The sequence below is a fragment of the Leptosomus discolor genome, chromosome 3 (assembly GCF_034619465.1).
Source record: "Leptosomus discolor isolate bLepDis1 chromosome 3, bLepDis1.hap2, whole genome shotgun sequence".
Taxonomy (NCBI): domain Eukaryota; kingdom Metazoa; phylum Chordata; class Aves; order Leptosomiformes; family Leptosomidae; genus Leptosomus; species Leptosomus discolor.
Genome location: NC_141393.1, coordinates 33,469,399 through 33,495,549, shown reverse-complemented (window position 1 = coordinate 33,495,549; position 26,151 = coordinate 33,469,399). Strand labels below are relative to the sequence as shown.

At 37.4% G+C, this 26,151-nt stretch overlaps 1 protein-coding gene across 3 annotated transcripts in view; it reads right to left on the bottom strand.

Moving 5' to 3' along the window:
- Positions 1 to 26,151, bottom strand: part of STXBP6 (syntaxin binding protein 6) — a 77,772-nt gene that overhangs the window by 30,620 nt on the left and 21,001 nt on the right. For 2 of the 3 annotated variants that reach the window (XM_086463164.1, XM_086463163.1), the window contains exon 2: positions 1,379 to 1,509. The exons of the other annotated variant lie outside the window; for it this stretch is intronic. In XM_086463164.1, coding sequence (XP_086319290.1) covers positions 1,379 to 1,509 — 131 coding nt within the window. The remainder of the gene's footprint in view (positions 1 to 1,378; positions 1,510 to 26,151) is intronic. 3 annotated transcript variants of the gene reach the window in all.

Here is a 26,151-nt window from a genome sequence, read left to right as displayed (position 1 = left end):
CTCTCGATCCTCAACCAAACAAGGAAAAAAAACAGCAAGTCTTAGGTACTGTATTTAACGTATTATTATAAAGTGTTGCATTGGTCTCAGGACAACATGTACAAAAGAACACTCCCAGAACAAATGAAAGCCCAGCTTTAGACCATGCACCAACTGCCAAAATAAACGGATTTTATGCAAGAAGTATTGCTGTATCTTTAGCAGTATTTGCTAAATATTATTTTGTAATTTAATCTAGTAAATGCTTTTTTTGAATCAACACTAGGAATTTGAAAGGTACACGTCTAAGCCTAAGAACTTGATAGGACTTTCAATCTAGAGAGTATCTCAAGTGTCTTTCTTACATAGATGCATAGCAGATGCTGGGAAAGGGCCTAAACCTCGCGTCCCTTATCTATTTGTCATTGATCTGATTTTCATTGTCCCTCCACCCAGACAAAATATAATTCCACTCCCTGCATTTCACAGGGCAGCAGCCAAAGCGGGTGTTTTTTTTTTTTTTTGTACAAAAGACGTTACTGGGTAGTAAGAGAATTTGGTGCTCCATCGTTAAGATGCTTAGGTGGCTGATCAGAGCACAGCTTTGAACAAACCAAGGAGATTAGTCACAAACATATTTTGTGGTACCATGAACACAGTAAGTCACTCTGTGGTCACATAGTATGAGCCACATTCCTAACTTCTAATTCTGCTGTTTTACTACTGAAGATTTGTATTCATAAGCTTATTACATATTAGTACGACTTTGTCTTGAGACAGCTCAAGGCACGTGGTATATTCCAGATTAAAGGAATAATTCAAGAACTATTTAGTGGTTTATTTTATTTTTGGGTTTGTTTTTTTTTTTTGGTTTAAATCAGTATTCACGTGCCATTGGCAACTAAACCACACGACCACCCTTTGTAGAAAAAGATAAGAAATGCAGAAGGATCTGAGGAGAAGACTGTTCTAGAGAAACACAAGGTTCACAATAGTTCACAAACTTGAACCTCAGTAAACTCTCCTGTCCTTGCTTCTACTTAGTGCTCTATCTTACAACACAGTTGCATGCCAAAATGGACCCCAAGAGGCTTATAGCTGAAGAGATGGCAAACAAGGCTTTTATTTTTCTCTTTACAAATAAGAGAGAGAGAGTAGGAAAAAAAGTAGGGAAAGACAGGAAGAAACAACCCCATATGACTATGAGCTTTGGCCTCCTCCCATCTTTCTCATTAAAATCTATTTCACGTATTCCATTGAGTTACTTCTTTTTTGAGAATTTGCACTTAAACTTGTATCTTATCTTTCCAGATGCCTTCTGAATAGTGAAAGAATGCCCAATTCACAAATCAGTTATAAGATAGCTCAATTTTCATTTTCTAGAACTGTTTAAACTCACCCGATTAGGGTCTATACCATTGACCTGGCGAAGCTGCTCGAGCATCCACTGAGTTCTCCTCACAAAAGATGTAGAGCCTTCGAATTGCTTCACCTTCGTAATAGATGCTTGAGGTGGTTTCTTGTTTGTCACTGAACATATAAAAGAAAAAACACGTTACTGATATGTTACATGCTTAGTGTAACATTTCTACTTAATGTTTCAGGAACATGACATTTAGCTCACTGTATCAGTAGCTGGTTTGCTGGTGTATTTTCTACAATGTCCCACAAAGTAAATACATGTCACACTGATTCTGAAAGTGGAACATATTCCCCTTCCTCGATAACATACTGAAAAGCACATTTCTTTATTGCCAGAATGATGGTAAATGCCAAACAAGTATTATACTACTAAAAACTGAATATATTTTAGCCACTATCAGCTTAAGTTGCCAACACCCTATTAAAAAAACAGAACTGAAATGAAGGTCTTTCAATCTGCATTCTTACAATCACCTTACTGTTCTCTTTTCCCCATGCTAATTAGCTGAGGTTTCTCATACCCAGCCTCATTCATTTCTTTCTCTTGTCATTTTAGACAACACAAAAAAAAAAAAAAAACAAACCCCGACATCTCCATGTAAATATAAATCCATTCATGCATCTTTTTAAAAATAATTGTTCCTTTAGACTGACTCGCATGTTGGTTATTGACTGCAAAAAATGTAGGTTTCTCCAGACTTTTCACATGTCACAAATAGGTTACGCTTGTATAACACCACCACTATCTATGACATTCAACTCCCAGTTTCCAGTCAACAGACAAATATATGCACTTACTGCATCAAGAAACCAAACCCACCAAATCAGAGAAGAGTCTGTGAAAAATACAGTTATAAGAATTAAGGAGCTAAAGATCGCTTGACACCTCCACCCGCAAAAAAAGTATGTACCACAAAGACCATAAATAACAATGATCTTACTTGTTATAAACAAAATGTGTTAAAACCCTACAAAGTCAGTCATGCAAGACTGCTCTGCTTTTGAAAAAAAATTAAAAAACCAATATAATACACTCCAATTAGTGTATCCTTAACTCAGTATCAGGTTTTCAAAGAGTACTTAAACATTAAAGCTAACTTTTCAACAGCAGGAAAATTGGCCTTCTGTACTAGACTTTAACCAAATAAATGTTCTTTTCATTGGTTTAACTTTTAACCTCCACAAAAGTTTTATAAATAGTTTTAGGCACTTTCTACACTTGCAAACACATTTCCACTTTCTAGAAAGAAATAATTTTCAGAATCATTGTAGTGCACAATCTACTAAACCTTGTGTGTCATTTATTTTCTTCCTTGAACTCTTTATTTCCAAAAATCCTTTTATCCGTATGGTCCTCTCAAAGTATTATTGGAAAAGTCACTTTTAGGTGCTGGGAGTTAAAGAAGGATTTTAAAATAATCAAGGCTTGAATAGTAAGACTGCTTATTTTTGTGCCCCCTCTTTACCCAAATAATCAGGAAAACTAACAGGCTTCCCACTCTGAATATGCATGCTGCATGCACTTCTGCACTTAGGGGCGCAGTTATATACTAAGTAAACACTGATGTAATACCTTATCATTCTGTAAAGTTAAAGTTAACACTGTTGCTTAGGATGAAAATTTACCAATGCACAGATCACTGTCTTGATGTTAAATGTACTTTGAAATAGATTAGCAAATGCAGATTAATATGCAAAGTTATTTAAAATATCACAGATTTACAAATTTTCAGTTCAGTGAGTGCCTGTGTGTGTGTAAGTCCAAGTACCCTTATGAGAACTTAATGTGATAAAAAGAAAACTCATTTCCAAGGAAGTTTTAGTAGGTAAAAAAATTTTAAAAATCAGATAGTAACATTCCACACGACAGATAACTGTTTTTAAGAAGCTACTTTGGAATAGAAAGCATAGCTGAACTCAATATACTGACTATTGATAAGAATGCAATCAACATTGCCAGCAGTCTCTTCTTTAGCAGCTGAAGCAGTGAGAATCAAATTAGTGCAGTATGCAATTCAGAATCACATATCAAATAGTACAGAACAAAGATAAACAATGTAGTATCAGAAAGTAGCAGCAAAATTAGATCAGAACAACTACTGAAATGCAGAGACTAGCTATTACTAAGAAGCGAGGTTAGTATTAAAGATTCATTCATTGCTCAGTGACCTATGCGCCCAAGCGTAACAATATCAATAAAGCAGAGGTGACAGGTATCTTATCTATACTTACATAGTATATACAGGTTCAGATTTACTGCACTGATATTTACACATCACTGAGCGTGAAACAAATTTATAAGTTACACAAGCAGACCACAAACTTTGTCCCTACCTTCCCTAAATTCACCCTTTCTAATATCTATTCATGATTTTTTGCTAGCTACAGTGATGACTTTGGCAGACTCTATAGCATTCCACTACACCAAGTTTCACATATTTTCTGCAAAGCAGTGCTAACAGAAGGCTATCTAACAGTGGCTCAAGTTTTATGGTCTGTGGATTATTCTTTCCATGCAAAACAGGCAACAATCTACTGCTGAACGAGCCAGGTATTAAAAAGAACAAATTGTGCACACGTAAGCCACATACACAATTAAAACTAGTCGCATTGCAAAACAAAGTGTTCAAAACTTGGAAGTGCCAGACAGAACAATTATGTGATCAAACACTATTTTTCCCCCCTCAGAATCTCATGGATAATCAATTACGAGTTGTATAGCCTTAAACTTTAATACAGCAAGCTTCTCACTGCTCTGAAGGCTTCTAGATGACACACATTCTAGTGCTCTTGAAATACATAATGACTCCTGTTTTCAAGGTGAAAATACTGAATTTACAGATACGATAGTTAAACACTAAATGTCTAATCTCAACATCTCCATAAATTGTTTGGCAGATTTGACATATCCAAAATCTATTTCTCCAAACTTTTCTGTAGAGCACTTTCAATAGTCAATGTACAGCAGCTTTGTCTTCGGCTGGAGCTGTTAGTGCTCTGTGCTTTGGCAAAAGAAGACCACATTAAGCGCCTAAACTTCCACAACTCTTAAAAATGCCTATTAGTGGTCAACTATAAAAACATCTTGATTAGATGACTGTATCATCCACCACACAGCAACTCTGGGAGAGGCCAAGAGGGCTCTTCTACAGAAGAGCTTATAAGGATCTTGGTTATCTCAGTAGTCTTAGTTAGAAATTAAGCCTCAAGTTAGCTGATGTGATCCTATTGGGAAAATGGTAGTTCTCCCTTTAGGTCTCATACTCGTAATTATTGTGCACAGCCAAACAGATCTAGTTGTGTTTCACCTCTTCTGTCTTGGTATTGTAAGAAAAAGCTAGCATTTCTAGAACATTAAAAAAAAAAAACCAAAAAAAACCCCAACCAGCTACCCACAAACCCACCAAGCATACTTTAAAACCTTCATTTAAAGTCCATGACAGCTTGGCAGTAGTATGGCAGTCATTAAAACTCTGTGAAACCCTTTGGCAGCTATGAAAACCATCCTCACTAGCTGCTTATTATGTTGCTTTGCAAATGAGTGCACTTCTACACAAGCCACTGAGTGGGTGTTACCTCGCAAACATGTAAAAAGTCTTTTCTTAAATCTGAAAAAAATTGGAAGCAATTACAGGCTCCTTAGCCACATTCCCTCTCTGACAAGTCATTCACATGTGTTAGCTAAAATCTCCCACAATCATTATTCACATTAATAAAATAAAAGACAAAATTTAAGTTACGTTTCAATTTTAGGTGCGGTTTTTTGTTTGCTTTGACTTTTTTTTTCTTTTGTGATACAGAACTTAGCATTATGCCTTCAAAACATGAAGCTGTAGTAGTATGGACAAAGCACATTTATTTGGCGCCCATCAAAAGACAGTAGGCCCATATGGTATTTCTGCATGTAATCGCAAATAAATAAGATTTAATTTTTATTTATTTATTTATTTTTTAAAGGAACATACAATTATTGGCGAAGAAAGAATACGTGGTAAGTCAGCTAGAGCAATTTATCATGGAAGCTATTGTGAGGTTGGTTTTTGATTATTATTATTTTTTTAAACACTAGATTAACACACAACCAAAAGTCTACAAGCCAGAAACAGCATTACTACTTCTGGGATTGAAGACACTAACCATTTTGCATCTGAAATTAAAAAAAGTTACAGTATTACATTTTAAAGAGGTCGTTAAAGTTTGAGAGGCTCTCATTTAAGTGAAATACTCTGTTTCAACAGCAGATCAGAGAATATGAGGTAGAAATACATCAGAATTAGCTTTAGAGAATGCTGTGACAGAGTCAGGAAAGTCACTGTTCTCATCATTTGGAACACATGGAAACAAACATATTCGAATTCCAGACCTCAGCTAGAATCCAGTACCACGTGCATGTCTACCATCTTAAGCAGCGAATCAATAAAGCTCTTCACACAGAAAGCTAAAGGAGACTAAAGTCACAGTCCAACTTCATCTCATCTGCAGTCTAGAATATAGTTTCTTTATTTTTTCAGTCTTCTTAAGTATCTCTACTTGAATAGAAAAGATAAAATAATGAAAAATGGTTAAGCCCTTAAATACCTACCCCAAAATACCTGGCCTTGAGAAACAGTCTGACAGCTCTAAACCACTGCACTATGAACATTTATTTATTTTATCAGATTTGAAATGTATATTTATAAAGCAATGTCTGTCCTTGAAGTCTTGACTCTGGATATCTGTGCTTGTTTTGGCTCTTCTTTAAATTTGGATCTGTGTATTTAATAACTCAAACTCTAGGTAAATAGGAACGTTATGACAAATGGCTTGATTGACTCAAAATTTCTAGTCATATTGCAGTGAATTTCTGAAGTGCCGAATGACTGTTATAACTACTGAAGACAGAAATTAAAAAGTACAAAGTCCTGAGGCAGGCAGTGACTACTGCAACATTTCACATTATAACAGGTTTGGTTTTTTTTTTTTATCTGGGCACTGCACAGACTAATTAAGCAGCCTTAACTTTCATGGCTGTTGTGTCATTAGCTCTTGAGGAAAAAAAAGAAAATAGTGCAAATTAAGTAAGATCACTCAAAAAAATTAGTTTATAAAGTTATTTCATTTGTGAAAGAGACAGATTGAGAATCAATCCTTTGTGGGCCTGAAGTCCACTGAAGGCATTGGCTGTGTAGTCCAATCCAAAACTATTAATCAGTTTAATGTTAGATCAGCATAATCTATCTGTATGTCAAATCCTGTACAGTGGATACTCATCCCTCAACTCACAAGTTCATCAAACTGGCTGTTAATAATTAATGATGGAAAAATGTACTCAAGACTGACTAAAGCCTTTATAAAAAGATCTCTCTGATGAGGAAAAAGTTGACTCAATACCATCGCAGCCTGATGTGATTTCATGGTCACTGTATCTAGAATTTAATCCCTCCTACCTTCTTGTAGAAATGCCCTAAAGCAGCACTCTTCTTTTAGTAGTGAGACTGTCTAAAACCAGCCAGAAGTTTCCTAAACAGCTTTTGATTCAGTCAGAATAAAAAGAGCAGATTTAAAAGCAGCAGCACATTTTAATGAAAAATATTATTTAATATCCAATGCAGATTTTATTAGGAAATAGCTAAAATTATGTATAAGTATTAGCCATAGAAATACATATTTTTTCAAGCCAGTTCTTAAGGAAAAAAAGTAGGTTATGAACAGACTGCGACAAAGATAATTACTCCTCTATACTTTCCACTTCTCCAGTTACATATTGAAAAGTTGTCGTCTCCCTCCCGACTTCCATTTGTACAATTACATCTAATTCTCATCCTGCATGTCCATTCACTCCCAGCCACCGAGGAAACAATCATTTCCTAAACTTGCAAAAAGCTCACTGACTAAAACTGAGAGCCACGTACACAACCCTAGCAAGCTATGGCTACCAGTTAAGCTGATCACATAGTTTCTGACTGCTGAAAAAAACCAGCAACTTTTTGTTTCCATGTCCAATTGCTACTCAATTCTGCAACATGTTTTAGTTTTTGTACCAAGATGACAAAGCACAAGTAAATTGTGGAGACACCTCAGAAGTTTGAGGAAACCCAAAGACAGATTTCTTTCTTGCAAATGTTATAAAGTACAAAGCCGCAAAGAACAGACATCAACAAGATAGCTAGAAGGAGTGACCCTCATTTGCTATTCTTACCTACATCATCCCAAAGCAAAAGTCAAGAAAAGATTTATCTCTGCTCCTCTAAGATGAGGAGCTCTTCCTTCTGTCACAAGAACAACCTTACAATTGTTTTCCCCGACATTTCAACACCTTTACTCTCTCCATTTTCTTCTCAGAATGACAAAATGGGGACTAGGCAGAGGAAAGGATACTAAATAACACATCACTCAGCCCTTACGTTAGTAGAAGCCTGTATTATTACTGTCCTGCAATGCTCCAAGGTAGTTCAAACTGCTACTGTTCAGGCCACATGCTCCTATAAAGCAAAGTGTACTCCTGACAAGCAACTTCCAGAATTTCCCAAAGCAACTTTCCAATAATCAAATGAAGATGAGGACTAAGATGGAGCAAACAGGTACATTCCTACCTATTTAGGTATTAAAAAGTGAGGACTAGATACACTAAATTCTCTCATTATACTATATGGATTTCAGGAAAACTCTTTCCAGTTTGCTTCACATGACGTTTGTGAGCTTTGCTATCAACTCCAGCTTTGAGTCTGAACACCAAAACCTGTAGTATTTCGTGTTTTCTCAGAACATTTTCAACTAAACACTGATTTAATGCGGAGTCTAAATTCTAGAACTTTGAGCCTTCCCACTGTGGTTGTCCAACTGGTACCTCCTGCAGCCTTCATACCTGCCATGGTTCTTAGATCTCAGCTACCTATAATACAAATAGAAAGAGATGCTCTGAGAAGACAGTGCTAATAACCCAAACTTATGTTGCCACCTCCAGGATTAATTTTAGGTATGGAAAACAAAAAAAAACAAAAAAACCCCAAAAAAACAAAAAAACAACAAAAAAAGATATGTTTGCAGTAGAAGACAGCTAGCCTCACTGAAAATAAACAAAAGCAGCTAGAACTGGCGCAGGTTTAAATTCCCACTTGCTAGTCAAGGCTCGCCAGGAGTCAAAATGTCTGCTAAGTTGAGGCTTGACTTCTCAGAACTGCAATTCCTACTTTTGCCCATATTTCCTCTTTCCTTCCTTTGACAATGCTGCTTTCTCACAAACTGGGATCTAAGGTGCTGAAAGCAGGGGCAACCTGCACAGTTCCCACCTTCTCCACTTGTCAAATAGTACAAGGGGATGTCTGCGGCCCCAAATACACAGCAGTTTAACCAAAAATTATTTCCTTCTGTTTCTTTAGGCACAGCATAATGTTTTGACATCAGATTGGAACACACAAAGCAGCTTTCAGATACAACAGAGGCAAATTACTCATAAGTAAAACATACCGTTTTCCCCAGAGCCCTTCCCAACAGTTCAAATAACAAACAATTTACATCAGTGTAAGAGAGACATGGACCTGCTCAAGTGGGTCCACAGGAGGGCCACAAAGATGATCAAGGGGCTGGAGCATCTTCCCTATGAGGACAGGCTGAGAGAGTTGGGGTTGTTCAGCCTGGAGAAGGCTCTAGGGAGACCTTCTAGCTGCCTTCCAGTACTTAAAGGGGATCTACAGGAAAGGTGGGGAGGGACTCTTGATCAGGAAGGGTAGTGGTAGGACAGTTAGGATAGAATAGTAACAGTTTTAAACTGAAAGAGGGTATATTTAGGTTAAATATTAGCAAGAAATTTTTTACTGTGAAGGTGGCGAGACACTGGCACAGGTTGCCCAGAGAAGCTGTGGCTGCCCCCTCCCTGGTAGTGTTCAAGATCAGGCTGGATGGGGCTTTGGTCTAGCGGAAGGTGTCCCTGCCCATGGTAGGGGGGTTGGAACAAGGTGATCTTTAAGGTCCCTTCCAACCCAAACCATTCTATGATCTGTCTGCTTATATCAGCATCTACTGCATCACTATCTGTAACAAATCACCAGCCTCACTCGCAATGCTTCCAGATAAAAATGTACAGAATATGTATGTCTTAATTAAAGTTTATACATATATCGTTCAAAATACAGTTTTGTTTAAACTGTATTTTTTATTTCTACATAGGAGTTATCTTCACCTGCTGAATAGAAAAATAAAAGTAAAATACTAAAAAAAAAAAAGCAGTTACCCTGGAAATTGGCATTTTCTCAAGATGAAGTACTAGAGAAAACAATTTTTTTGTGCCTTCACATAAAAAAATAAATAAATAATAGCTTGGGGTTGCAATGAAAAAAACCTTTTTTTTTTTTCCCCATGTGTAAGACACAAAGTGCTACAAGCCTGAATTGAGAATCTGTATGTTTTCCAAACATACCACTGAGTGCATTAATAACAAACTGCTGCTTATAGGCAGGGTGCCTTGCCTTTCAGTTTTGCACCTAGTTTTCCATTATATTTCATTTTCACAGAACTACGTCAATACATGTCTTTAAAAATAGTTTTTTATGCCTATTCCAACACTTTAAGCCCTCATTATAACATATACATTACAGTCCTTACAGTTTCTTGACAGACTCACTTCTCATTCCTATCAAATTTTTAAAGCTAGAAAGACAGAAGTCAATTATAAATTAAATAGCTTGCTTAAATTATTCTTCATATACCACAGTGATATAGTTTAAGGTATTGACATCAAAGCAACTGCTTTTCATATTGCCACTGTTATATAGACAGATGCAGTTAACAGTGGAAAGAATGTCAGACTTCATTTATAGCCAGAGAGAAAGCTTCTGCTTAACTGCCAATATTTGGAAAGGAATCTCATTAAACACACATTCACTTCCAGAGTAACAACTGAACTTCCAGGTTTTGTTGGAACTGCCTTTTACTATTCCATGTTGCAAAGCAGCCAACTTTCAAACTTTTCCCGCCTCCTTTTTTGTGCATACAGTAAGCTGCATTTGAAGACTCTTGCGATATTGCTAGTCAAATATAGCAAATTTGAGTTCTGTATACGTTTTCAGTTAAAACCTAGTTGAGAGGATAGGATGGTGCTCTGACAGATCTACCAATGCACTGTCATTGCAGAGGAAGATAACAGGTATTCTAGCCAGGTCCCAGGGAAGAGGGATGACTTCCTCCCAACCCAGGGACCAAAGTTGTCATCAGGGACTGCTAAATCAGTGCCGAGCTCCTGCTGATCTCACCTACAGCATTTCACACTAGTAGTTAACCTTGTCCTGGGATGGTAGAGCCTCTCATTTTAACTGGATCCTACTTGCTGACAGAATTTCAGCCCACCATAGCATGTGCCCTTCTGCATTAGTCTGGATCTTCTACAGCTTCAATCATCTTTGCTCTCTTTTCCTTAAAAGAAAGGCATCCTCCTACACAGACTTTGCTGAATAAGATACTTTAAATAGCCTTGTAAGCATTTACGCATGCTTCAGAAAATACCACTTCAATCTAGTTTAGAAATCAAGGCTTGAGATACAGACCACAGGAATACCTGTGTGGGTGGCTTGAGATATTTCTTTTATCACATTCTGGTCACTTCAGCACCTGCAACCATGCAGAACCAGTTAAAGTCAATACCACAAAAGTACTTATAAACTTAAGTGGAATTTGGCATAATTGCCATACAAGTTAACAGATGTGCATACAAGTTAACAGATGTGCATCCACATGCAGAGAGCACACTAGGAATTGCCTCACCAGCCTGAAAACAGTGTTTGAACTTCACAGCAAGTGTCCTGAGGGGCAGGAAGAGGCTCTGGAAAATTAAAGTTTGAATTCGTTACTCAGTAACTCACACAAAAAGTATAGTATTAAGAAGTAGTTCTCCATTTCTAAGTTTGCTTAGGTAACTGGATAGGTTTCAGGTTCTGGAACAAATTGACCAATGACTTAAGACCCTACAGTCTAAAGGACCCTGTTGTAACAGGGTAGAGTGCTTACTGGAGCTTTTGAAGTGACTTATAAAACTGTCCTGTTTTCCTGATTTTGTATTGAATCAATGACCTAAAACACAGCAGACAGGACTACTACTAGGGAAAAAATACTTGGCACACAACAGATGCAAGAAAGGACTCTATTATATCTGTTCAATACAAAATCCCTAGCTTTTGCTATACAACGTCCTAAGTCAGGACAGCAGTAGGCAAATTATTCCATATTCCTATGACTCAAACTTTCAGATAGACAGAATTCTACAAAAACCTTTACATCTGCATTTGGCATGACAACATCCAAGTCTCAATATAAGCAACTAAAAAAAACACTGGTGGACTTTGACCATTTGAAATTATGAAGAAATTAACAAACACACACACAAACCAAACCAACAAAAACCCCAGAAACACATCTGTGGAGAAGCACAGGTGGTGACAAAAGGAGAGACTAAGCACGAAGAAAAACAAGTGGGCCAATGGCTGCAATCCCAAGTTATCATCATATGTTATTTTAACTGAAGCCAGTTATGTGAATCCCATCCATTCAACAACAAAAGCCAGTATCTCAGCCCATGAAGTACTCTACCCACAGTATATAACCCACACAACACATTTATTCAGCAGAAGACATATCCAGCCTTTCTTACATCTTACCACTGGAAGTGCAATAACTGCTATGAAGCAACGTTTTTACATGCTGACATTTTTTGCTCTCTGAATTATTTTCTGCAGACAACTAAAATGAAATACAGCAAACACCACATACATTTCAGGTAGCATTTAGCCTGAGATGTAAGAGTAAGAAAAAAAGTATTTCTATTCTGAATATCTTGAATTTAAGTTCATAAAAATAAGATTACCAGTACTACTATTATTAGATCTGGGAGAATGCTCATGTTGTGAGTGTCTTGCGCAATTACAAAGGCCATTTTACATGTCAGCAGGTCTACTACTGTCACAGGTTAGGGCTGGGCTGGCCACTAATGAATGACAGACACTCTCTATTAACCACTCCCCCCTCCCAGACGGGGAAGGGAGAGAGAAGAAGGGAGAGACACTTACGGGTTGGAAAAAAAACCCAAACAAAACCCACAAAACAGCTTTAATGAAACAGTAACAATAAAAACAAAAATATAATAATATAAATAAGAAAATAATGAAATATATATATACAAAACCAGTATGAAACTCCCCCAGTGACTATCATGCCACCACTGATACTGCAGGGCAGGCACTGGGAAAGTCCCAGGATGGACTCAGCAGCAGATGGGAACTGGATTTTGGAACTGGATTCAGGAATGCATGGATTTGGATCAAAAGCAGGAGACTGGACAGAGCCCTCCTTGGACACTGGCCATAGAAGAAGGCTGCTTGACCCTTGTGATCCCTCAGCTTTATATCGAATATGATGTATATCAGATGGAATACTCTGTTGGTCAAGTTTGGGTCACCTGTCCTGTCCGCTCCTCCATGCGGGTACAAACTTTTACTTACTTACAACCCTTTTACTTTAAAGTACTTCAACATGTGGCATGAAGTGAGCAGTGACCTTGGTTTCTATAAAGGCAGGTATAAGCAAGAGCCCTTCTGCATACCATTCCTTGGTAGTAACTATAAGCATCAGATGCTATCACTACTAGAAGCAAACACTGTCTGGAAAAAAACATGTTGTTAACTTCAGAAAAGTGCAGCCACTTAGAAGAGACTTGTCTGAAAAGTAAAATCACTGAACAAAGGTTTGGTTCTGGTCTAGCTCAAACCAGAACACCTATGTACCCTGTAGTAGTTCAGAGAGTAATTTTTTTATTTCATATATAGACACATATGAAGGAACAGACTTTTGAAATGCAGTCTTACCCCCCTCCCCAATTTTGTAGCTGTTCTAAAAAGTGTGAATGCAACAAGTTAACTTTAGAAACAAATTTACATATTAAACACTATTAAGGCAGTTTAGAGGTAAGAACAAAAACCTCCATGGGAGAGAATCCTGTGCAGCGTTTTATGGACAGTTCAGCAGACAGCACCCTTGTCACACTTCCAATGCCCATAGTGCTTCTGGAAATCAGTTCTCTGCCCATCTGCAACCAAGGGTTATCAATGCTTGCTCTTGCACACTGAGTTCAGTGGTTAAGTCCTCTTTCAATGGCATCAACCAAGTATTCTTAACACAATGCACAAATTAAACAGAGACTTTCTTAAACCTTCACAAATATTCCCTACAGCTTCAGTCATCTGAAGAGACACACTATGGTCTCTTGCCAAGATGTTCACTACTATTTCCATGTGCTGTTCAACAGCAGCATTTCAAGGACAGAAGTCACCTCCACTTATTTGTAGGCCAATTTGATTTACAAAGCACTTTGAGACCACGAGACAGAAGGTAATATGTAATATTGAAAATTTTGAAATCTTCAAGCATGTGAATAGTGATTTGAAAACCAAGTGAAATTGAGAGCCTAATGAGGCTCACTTAAAGAGTGCTAAAAAAAATAAATCAATTTTACAGAAATAAACATTGGTTGGGTGCTTACCTTCCATTCTTTTCCACTATGCATTACTCTCCTGCTCCATTTTAAATTTGTACAATGATGGCATTTCTCAAACTGCTCCTCTTAAGACCTGTTCTCTAGACCCTTCACCAGCTTTGTTCCCCTCTTCTTGACATGCTCCAGCACCTCAATATCCTTCTTGTAGCAAGCGGGCCCAAAATTGCACACAGTATTCGAGGTGCAGCCTCACCAGTGCCGAGTACAGGGACACAATCACCTCCCTACTCCTGCTGGCCACACTATTTCTGATACAGGCCAGGAGGCTGTTGGCCTTCTTGGCCACCTGGGCACACTGCTGGCTCATGTTCAGCCAGTGTCAATCAGCACCCCCAGGTTCTTTTCTGCCGGGCAGCTCTCCAGCCACTCACCCCAAGCCTGTAGCGCTGCATGGGGTTGTTGTGACCCAAGTGCAGGAGCCAGCACTTGACCTTGTTAAACCTCATACAGTTGACCTCAGCCCAATGTGGCAGACTACGTTCTTCTCTTTATTCATAATTCAATTAAATGAGATTTGGCTTCAGATTTAATCTCTCAGCTGTGAAGCTATGTATATCTAAACTGAATGTGCCTCTGGCTATTACTTAACAGAGGAAATATCAAATAGAAGAAAAACTTGGAAACAGGCTTACGATACAATTGATGACTCATGCTTAATGAGAAAAATAGATACCCTATAGATATAGAAATATCTCAAAAAATAAAGAATCTAGAAATAACTCATATTTTAAATAGAATATAGTATCTTAAAAACCTTTTAATGATTTACTATGCTAATATAGCATTAATTTTTAATTTGCACATTTTACTGCTTATAGTAGCTTTTCCTTTGTAAAAGTTTTTCCTCTGAAATTTACTCCAAAATATAATCTATACTGCCAGTGTTACAAAAGAAGTTTTCTTCACGAATTTATTTCAGAGCACAAAAAATGAGTGATTCAACCTTATTTCTTTGCACATTATAGATCCTGATAGCAAGACACCTTTCCAACTGCCCTTGTTCTTCTACTGTACTGTACACATTGTACTGTGCTACTATGAGGGACAACATCCTTTTCATTATATTTCATATAACCAAACAAAAAACAGCTGTTAATATTCCACACCAACAACCCCAAAAGAAACTCATTAACACCTTACAGACATGTTATTAATTATAACTGAAAAAACCTGTATCCAGTAATTGCAACGATCACTAGCACTGTCTTTACTAAATATTAAGATCATACTTTCCTTTACATTTTTATCAAACAGGATTGTTTAAAACCACGTAATGTAAGTTTCACAGTAATATTTCCACATTCTACATCCAACAGGATTCACTGCTCCTCAGCAGATGGACAGTTTGCCAGTTGGTCCGTTGGGATGTGTCTATGTTTGACCTACCCGAGGAGACACTTGTTTCCAAAGAAAAACAGAACACAGGAAATAGCCCACTGGCAAAAGTCCTAAGAACACCTCAACAGATAAAAGTCTCTTATATTTTTGTTATTTCACATACTACTGTCACTATGTTCCTCCCCTTTGTACTTTGTGCAGAAGAAAAAAACAAAACAAAACAAAAAACCCCCCAAAACCAAAAAGAAAACCCCAACCCCCCAAAAAACCCCAAACCACAAAACTAAAACACCTCAAACAAAATACCCTAACCAAGGCACAACTCACAATTATTTTCTCCTCTTTAGCTTGGCTTGTAATGAAACTATTTTTCAGGTTAAGACACTAGAGCTTTCTAAGTACTGTGATCCTACGAAAATGGGTACAGAGTAGAGAAGGAAAACTAACAGACCCAAAGGCCATAAAGCAATTTTTGACACATTAAGAGGCCAGACCTAAAGTCATAGCTGAAATGTGAAGTGAAGCCAAAAGAAAAGAGATTTCAGTTTGGAAACATTTTAAAGTTTCAGTTTAGGTCCTAGGTCAATACTGAAGTGGTATTTAACAAGTAAGCAGAGATTGCACTAATTTTGTCCATCATCTGTAAACACCACCAAAAAGCTATTACAGACATATATTCCAATTTCTCTTTATGAAGCACCAACCATCACCAAGTCACAAAGCCCCCAACAAAAAACCAAACAAACAAATCATTAAAACATATGAACCCCCAAAAGCAAAAATTTCATTGATACTGTAAACAAGTTAAATAGAAATCCAAAGAACTGACTAAAAAACAAAAGTCAGAACTTTCAAGTAGTTATTTTTATACTATACATTAGTGGAGACCATTCAATTTAAGGTACATAGAAGGCATTCAGTAGTATAGCACTCAAGTGCTATAGCATGCACTACATTCAACTGCCAAAGACAATTTTGATACTGTCTAGCAGATTTTACTGATAGGTCATTTCTTCTGAAAGACTAAAAACAAGTGACTCTCCCCCTCCTCCAATAAGACGTAACCACAAAAGTCCTTCTCCACCTTCACAGGGTAAGAAATTAGCCACTATTTTCAACACTTCCAATATACAAACTAAAATATAAGATCTTGGATTTTTTTAGAAGTTGAATGATGGAATTGGGAGATAATTAGTGGAGCGTATACCTTAAGAGCTGCAAAAGATGACATCAACATCCATGTTTTATGAACTGAGTTGGTCTTTTGAAGGGTTATTAAATCACCCCTACATAGGCCAATGGAGCTAATGACTAGGTTTTCTCAGCTAAGCTCTTTGGACAGGGAATGCATACTAATGCCTGGTTTGAAACAGATCTGCAGATTAGTGTTTGATTACTAATCTCATCTAAACTTGGTCTGCTGTGGTGTACTTCAAGGAAAAACAGAAAAAGATGAAACCTCTTCCTCAGAAAAGTATAAAGAGCACCAAAACTGCTACACATCTAGCCCATGCATCTGATTTGCAAAACAACAAAAACCACACAATCTAACCCAAAACACAATAAGCCCACCAAACCAGAAATAAAACCATATCTGTTAAAAGCAGTACTACTTGCCTTTTTAAAAAAAAAAAAAAAAATCTGAACAATAGGATTTTAACTGTCTGAGTAGATAACTGAATTATTTGGCTGGAAGTGTGTGTTTTGCATGACTGAATCGGATTGATTTCCGACCAGAAAACAGTCAGTGAAAGTATAAATGAATTTACACTACACAAAGGATAAGGTAAAGCAAACACACATAGAGAAGAGTATTTTCGCTACAGCAACATCCATAATGTTACCAGACACAGTACACTAATTCCAGTCTTTGAGAGAGGAAAACCCATTCTTTTATTTTGCAAATTGTGTATAAGTAACACATTTATACTTGCAGACAAATTAAAACCGGGTGGAAGGAAAAAAAAAAATTGTTCCTCAGATCCTGATCTCCTCTACCTTCAAAGGCTAAAACTAAAGATACTTTGAAGGAGATACACACAACACTGAAAGATATGTAACTAGGACACTCCATAATTCGAACTTGTGTCAGCAGGTGTGCCTCCTTAGCTTCAGTCATGCTGTGATTATTGGTACAAGAGCTGTGAGAGAGTAGAGCTACCAGCTGCCTTGGTGGGCAGTCATCCAGAGAACATTAGTACTACTGCAATCAAATTTTTAAAAAAGTTATCCCACAAGCAGTTACATATCATAAGAGGAAAAATACAATGCTACAATAGTGCAAAAAAAGCCCTAATCCACAATAGTATCTAGAGGACAAACAATCCCCTAAACCAGGAGAAATACAGTAGGATCACTTTAAACTGGGGGTGGGCACAGCTAAGAAAAATACGGGTATGAAGAAATTCTGCAAAAAAACCCCAACAATCTGCATTTCACAAAACGCCTCATTACACAAAAACAGTGTCTGAACATAAAGAGAACTGATACAAGCACCAAAATCTTGCAGATTTGCTCCTACCGTTGTCACTATTCATTGCACAATGCAATGAGAAGGATTTATTTTAAAATGGATGAACTGCTCATTATGTCTCCCTGTACTTAATTCTTCTGACTGATTTTTAGCTTCTCCACGGTAAGAAATGAGGTGCATACCAGCACATGATAAAGCAAATTTGGTACCTGGCAAGACTGTTAAGATGTGGAAAAATGCAATAAATTCCAGCAGGTTTTCTAAAAGCATACATTTGAAGTTACCATCTCTAAACACAACCACCTCTAAAGAGACACACAACCTGCAAACTGAAATCTGACAGTGCCACTTTCTCACCCCATGACGTTTTTTTTGTCCCATGAGCAATTTTTTCAGTCCTTTGCAGTGCACTGGAGGTAAGAGTGTGGATAATTACACCTTGTTCCATGTTTTACAAGACACTCTGTGGAAACACACTTGAAAACGTCTTAGACTTCTTCCAGACAGAAGAATCAAACAAGACCAGATGAAAATAATTATTCTGACTTCTTTAAAAAGGGAGTCCCTAAGTGAGACTACTCCTTGTGTCCACCTTCTAGCAAGAAGGCTCAGCACACTTGCTGCAGAAGTCATGAGAAAATGGGTAATTTGTGTTCACTTTCATACATTTGTTGCAACACTCAATCTAAAGCAAAACACATTGGGTCCACCCATTCTACGTGCTAAGGTACAGAAAACATGCCAAATAAAACCACATCCAACCAATACTCACAAAATGAATACGTAACAGCCATCATTGAAAAGTAAAGTAAGATTGAAATTTCAACTTTGATAAATAAGACTTTACTGTGGAATTTCCTCATGAGGGAGATTAATCTGGGAAGATAAAATCACAAGAAATTTCCTTCGCAGTATGATATTGTTACAATTTTGCAACACTTCACTGCTGAATTTTGGAAAAGATAATCAACAAACTTATGACGGAGCAGCAATACTTTTGGCGATACTTATCAGAGGCAAAGATAAAATCAGTTTAGTTTTATCTTGATAGAAGCTTCCGTCTCTCACTAAATGTCTTCCATTTACCAGCATCCTAGTTCTTATGTAATGTACTCGTCATTAAAAGCAAAGTTAAATCAGGACTAACAGACATCTCCAAACTCCATCTTCAGGGAAGGAAATACCCACTAATACCACTGACAGTTTAGGAAGCATCCAGCATATCATGTTCATGAAGAGATTTAACCTAAATCAAATATTTTATTTTTCCTCCAGAAAAGTTTTTTTTTCTTGTTCTAATTCCATTATGAAGCTTTAAAGAGGCTCCTGTTGTACAGGGTATTCAGATTCCCAAAACATTTGTGATTTGACAGACTGGAATTACTTTGCCTAAACACACTGGAGTTCCTGCACTGCTGCCTGCTGGTTTATACAATTTAGAATGACAAAACTGAAACAGATCTCTCACGGTCATCTAGTCAAACCCATGCTCAAAGCAGGGCAAACATGAAATTCAGTGAGGTTGCTTAACGGCAGAACATAGTAAAACTAAGTTCATACCTTCACTTTCCTATCGTGATCCTAATCTTTTTTTTTTTCTCTTCCCTTTTAACCTGTTGGTATTTGCCCAACTGTGACTTGTCATTTTTGCCTCCTAGTTTTCTCCTGTACACATTTAACAAGAATCTAGTTCTACCTTCTCTACAACCATGAAACATTTAGGGAGTAGAAGGCTGCAATGAAGATTTCCCCCTAGCCTCGTCTTCTCTTCTGATCTTTCCTAAACAAACTCAGTTTCCTCAGTTCCTCCTCCTGTCATATGCTACGGCTTCCTCAATACCTTACTTAGTTGACTTGTGCCAGACTCTTAAGTTTAACAATACGCACCTCACACCAGGAGGCTGAAAACAGATTTCCAGATGCAGTCCCATATGCCCAGCAGAGGAGAATAATCACTCCTGTTGCTCTGCAGGCTATGCTCCCGCTAATGGAGCTAAACATGCAGTTCATCTCACTGCTGCAAGGGTGGTCCACTGACCCCTGTCCAGCCTGTCTTTCCCATGAGGCTGCTCCCAACTCAACTGGCCAGCCCCCAGCCCAAGCAGTGGATTATTCCAGCCCAGGTGCAGGACTTTACATGTCTTGGTTGAACATCATGAAGCTCCTGTTGTCCCATTCCACCATCTAGAATCAGCTTATTAAAAAAAGCCCTATCTCCCTCCCTGTGTGTCAGTTACTCCCCTCCAATTTGGTATCATTTGCAAACCTGAAGGAAGCACAGCACATCCCATTGTCTTGGTCATAGCCAAGGACATGAACTAGGATCAGCTCCAGGATCAACCTCTGCACCATGCCACCAGCAGCTGGCCAGTCAGACTCCGAACCTGAGGAGGCACAGATCACACCTTCGAGCCCTGTGCCCTCCAAGCTCTTCCCTTCACCTTGCAGTCCACCTCTCCAATCCAAATTACCCTATCTGCCTGCAAGGATGAACAGGCAGATAATTGAAAGCTGTGCTACACTTCTACAAGACTATGTTCCCATAGGATAACTGAGTGATATTAGATCTACTTGAGGATTTTTAAATTCCATTACAAACATCAATAAATTGATTTACTGTTGTAAAGCAAAACAGTGAGCTATAGATCTTCTGTCTTTTGATACTAGTTTTATATAATACAAAATTTTTACCCTCATCAATATCTTACTTCAGCATTACTTAATTATTGAAGGCTCAGGGCCTAACGCTTAAAATCAGATCAATTATATAATGCCAAACATGGTGTCTAAGGGCCTAGCACTGAGCAGATTTGCAAATTTCAATTTAAATAATGTTTACATAAGCTTATACTGAAAGCTTGAACGGACTCTAAAAATACATAGAGATTACATACCTATTACTCAAACAATTCTATTATCCAAATTGCCCTCTTACTTGGTGTCAGCGTTTCCTCCTGATCAAATTCTATATTCTTAACATTCATGTCAGTCATTTTCAGTGTGCTAACTACTGCAAGGACTTTAAAGTGAGGGGATTGAGTAAAAGAAAAAAACAACAGTATTTCAACCAAACTACTCATTCCTACACTTATCCCCATCCAAATTTAAATTCATATCAAGAAACAGAAGAATCTCCAAACAGCAGGACTAACATCTGTAATTTCAAAATGTAACTAACCAATTCCTCTTTTTCTTGTATGAAATTCACTACTACCAGGTTACATGCATTTTTGTATTTGTATTAGCCTTTTTAAACAGATTTTTTTGGCTTGCTTATGACTTTTTGGAGTTTCTTTCTTATTCTCTGATTTATGTACCCCTAAACCTGAGAATCTGCATCCTGAAAGGAGAGCTCCTATGTCAAATCTGATATTGTATGTATAGTAGAACATTTGCTTGATTTTCCTGTTCTCTAGTAAACAGTTAATATATTCTAGTATTCTATGCCTCATTGCTTGTAAATTTGCTGTTAATAGCTTCTTCCCACTGCATAGTTTAAAGTCCAGAGTCACCATCAGTGTTAGCTTGTCTGCTGCCTAGTCTAGGAAGGCTATTCTGTAATTACCCTGTTAGAGTCAGTCATAAATACTCATTGATAAGACCAGTTAAACAGTGCATCAAAGAAAACACATCTGCTGTCCTTACTGTAAATTGCTTAGTTTAAAAGTATCAATGTGTTTCTCAAGGGCTTAAAACTACATTGAAATTTGTTATTTAAGATGTGAACAGAATGGCCTTGAACTTGAACTACAGTAGTGGCAGTACTAACTCCACAGCTTTTCCAGTTTCTTTAAGCCTTTATCCTGCATGAAATAAAACGCTTTCAAAGCTTGCTGAAAGTCTTAAACATTTTAAACCTTTATAGTAGTAGCTGGACAGACCAATAATTAGCCATGTTCTCCTCAAAAGACAATAGTTGGACTTTTAAAATAAAAAAGTCCAATATAAAATTATTTTATAAAAATCATAATAAAAATGCAGTTGCATTTCTTAGATTATTAATAGCTGTGGACAAACCAAAAAAGTGGAACTGTGTCCTGAGTGACTATTGTCATCGAACACTAGAAAACCTAGAGGAGTTTAAATATTCATCAGACTAGCCTGCAAAAAAGGATCATCAAAAAAATTAAGTACAAATATCCAGTATCAAATTGAGTAAGTCTATCAGTGAGTATATTGACACGTGTTTGATCTTTCCTTATCTTCGGTCTCCAAGTAGTCATTATTAGCCAGTATCAAAGAAACTGGAGCTACACAGATCCATCTCAGTATCACTGTTACAGACTAACCAGTCACGAACTAGCTGTTCCTTACAGACGAGCACTAACTAAGCTATTCAATTAAAACCCATTGTTTAATAAAATCCAAACCTATTAAATCATGTTTCTTTGCAAGTTATCAAATGCTTCATTGACTCTGAGAGGGAAAAAAAAATTATTGTGAGAATTATTTCTCAGCCGCCTTCTGTGAAGTCCTTAAAGGACTCAAAATGGCTAAAGCAAGATGCTGAGCAGTGAAAAGAATACTGTAAAAGTCTAAAGCATACTGGTATAAGACACTGAAAGACACTTTCATTTCGAATAAAACATTATTTACTTTACTGGGCTCAGCTCTACGCAGTTTCAGAAAGCGGGGCTGGGAAATTCAGGATTGCAGCCCATATACAACTGTTTCTCAATGCTTAACTGAATCTCAAATCTGTATTACATGCCACCTCTGTCTGCAGAGTTCAGATTTATAATGCTTCCCTTTCCTATCAGAACCCTGCAACAATAGCATGACAACCTTCTTAAGTCAAGATAAAAGGACACCATGACATGAACCCTTAATGGTTCTCTTCTATGCCATTTCACAGCCAGCTGTCCTCAGTCATCAAGATATAACTATACCGGAGCTCCACATCTTCGGATGATGTTTCAGGACGAAAACAGTGCAAAGCCACTGTCTCATACACATGGCCTGAGGCTAATATTTTTTGTTTGTATAAATTGAGGAAGATTTCAACCACGCAGTGTCAACTGTGTCCTGCTTCAATAAAAAAACAAACTGCTTTGATTTGCTCAGCTTGGAAGAACTCACTACAACTGCATCAAGACCTGTTTTATTATTGTGGCTTACAATTTGCAGTTGGTTCTCTAATGCTTGGAATCAATTTTTGTACAAAAAAGCTCTCAACAATGAATAACTTAACTGTTTTGTTTCCTTCAGATAAGCACACATTTTGAGGAGAGAGAGGTAATTCAAAGCAGGTCAAACATGTACACCTATAGCTGGCTTCTATCTCCTCCTCTACCCACCAAGGAAGTACAATGCACTTCCATACCTTTTCCTTCCAGAAAAATCAGACATAGGATTTATTAAATTCCTTTGAAACGAAAAAAGTTGGACAGCATTGTTGCTAAAGAATGTCTATTACAGAGGAAGAAAAAAAAAAATTTAAAAAAATCACTATTTTTTCCACAGAAGCAGTAAAAAAATTTTAAAATATTAATTTTCATAGATCAGTCCCTGCAACCACAAACCCTATTCAATAAACCTTTATTTTACATAACAAACCTTGTTAAGTAAATAAATTTAAATTTCAGAATAGGGTTATAAGGTAGAAACAGAACTGAAACGTAAAGTGTTTGAAACAAAAATGCAAGAAACTGTGTACTTAAAGATATTCTCTGAGCATTTAGGTTCAGTTTTCAGTTTCATATTAAACACAGTTTGCTTCACAGCATAAAGATTCACTTTCACAACTTCAAAGAATTTACAATGACTGCATATTGTCAACAGTTACCGTAATCCCTGAAGGTCTGACCCTGTCTCCCACTGAAACTAAGTTGGAAATCAGTTGGAAATTTCCAAGTCCAAGCCTTTGAAAAAAATGAAAATGGAAAAGAAAGAAGTAGTAATAAAGCCATTACATTATTCAAGCTGCTTCAGAATGAAATTTAAGAGAAAATGACACCATAGAAATCTCCTAGAAATACATATTCAATAGCTTAATTATATAAGTACACACTAATAGTAGCAGTTAGACATAGCACCTTAAGAGGGGATTGGGGGGGTGGGGGATGACTACTCCACCCTACAGGCCAATTCTGTTAATAAGAAACATAATTAAATGTTTCACAGATGTCCATTTCCATTACCTTTTCCATCGAGTAATTATTCCTAGTTAGTGACCTGCTGCAAACACTACTGTTTCAGTTTGCTCAGAACAGCATTCTGCTGCTAGGTAAGAAGCTTCAGTAAAACCAAAGTTATTTTTACTTCCTCCCTGAAATACATAAATAAAAAACCCAAGAAATAGGACCCCTTGCTTTAAGGGATTTAATCCCCCCTCCCATCTATTGAGAAAGTAAAAGAGTTAATATTAAAACTATGCACTAAAAGAAACATTGCAGCATTCCTGTTTGAGTTCTCCTCTACCTGTAATTTTTTCTGTCACTGGCTTTTCAAGAAGCAACAACTTTTCTTTCAAAACTCAGTCTCTGTTCATGAAATGATAAATGGGACATCAGAATATTTGGAAACCACTGGGATACAGTAATTAGCACCTATCATAAGTCCTGCCCATATACTGTAACAGCTGTTCATAACACTTGGTGGCAAAATCTCCCATGACACTGGCGAGACACAATCACTGAACCCTCTGTCCTCCCAAGCCTGAGAATACTGAAACAGTTTGCTTTTACATGAACTAGAATCTTAAATCTACATGATTACCTGTGAACCTAAAAAAGTTTTTGCCAGCTAGAGATTAGTGTACAGGCAAGCACGTTGCTGCATCAGCCGGTTAACAGTTCTTAAGCAGACACATCTGCATCCCAGTTTCATGTTTCTACAGACCTACTCTATTACAGCTGTAAAGAATATGCCATTTGGAACTAAAAGAAATTAGCACTACCCTAGAAAATTTATACTGCATAGGGACAGGTATTCAAGCACTTCATTCTTCGGCATGCTGTAAGTGCAGGGATGTGTCCCTATTAGCATGTCAGGACAGAAACTGATGGTAATGAGGCCTTCAAAAGGCTCTTCAGAAGTCAATTTAGCTTTGTCAGAGATTTACTGAATGCAGTATAATTGCAAAGACTGCCAACACAAGAAGTTGAATGTGATTCAGAATAGCTATAGAAACTACAACATCAGGGAAAGCAAAGGCATTTAGATTGAAAGGATGCAAGGACTAAAATTACAGGGGAAGGGAGCAGTGCAGCCCTATCCCATTTGAAGGGTTTTATCATAACATCTCATTCTCCCTAGTCAAACTCAACACCATAAAGCATAATGACAACAACAAGTACAGTACTGATGAACAGACTAGTAAAGAGGCATCCCAATAGTTTACAAATGCTCAAAGATTACTGGACAATATGATGGGAATAGTAAGGCCTCCCAGTTTTAATCGTATTTTAAAGAGACCTCTGATTCAGCTGTATTTTATGTGCTGACCCAGGCCAGACCATTCCCAGATTAACAGATATTGAATATGACCAGCAAGACTGTAAGAAAATAACTAGGAACAGATTACTTTAAAGCAAATAATTGAGCCACTTCAATTTCTCTTAAGAGCTGAAACGCATCATCAGCCAAGTGATGTTTCACAGCTACATCACCCACACACATTAGGCATTTGAGGAGTTATCTAAAAAAGGGGCAGAAACTTTTCCACGCTTCTGTGTTTGTCAAATTCTCCAGGCGTAAGAGCTACTAATTTCATTTTAAAGAGACCTTGCAGAAAGGTCATCCATCCTTCAAGCTATATAGCTTTCTTTCCTCCCCATGGACTACACACACATTAGCATCATACTTCCATATAAACCCAGGGAAAGGGATGCTATCTGATGCAATACTTTCGCTTAAGAAGGAAGCAGTTCTTTACTTAAATCTCACCATGAGATATAAGGATTAGAATGTGACAGGAAAAATAATAATGCTGTACCTTCTGCCCAACTCACCTGATACTGCCAATCAGAAACAACATTTCTCCTGAGAAAGATGAGTATATACAGCTACTTTTGCAATAAATATATTGTTAGTTAATTCCTTGCAATAAAGAAAAAAAAAAAAAGAAGATTTGAGACCATCTACAATGTTGATACTTACCAAGTCTTCAGTCAATAGCAAATAAAGAACAATAGTCTGAGGAAATACATCATACTTTTCACATAAATCCAGTAAGGATAAGTGCCTATAAGATTGGTGGTATCTTTACAATGGGATAGCCATTGTAAAGACAGCCAGCCATCTTTGAGAGGCTTGAGTGACTGAACTGGAACACTTCCTTTTGGTTGCGAGCTGCCATTCTGTGGCTGAGAACGCTGAGCAACTTGCTAACATCTCCTTTAAGCAACAGGCTGTTGTGCCCCTTTCCTTCCTCTGAATGCATAGCCTAGTATATATGACCAATTCAACAAGGGGAGTCTAT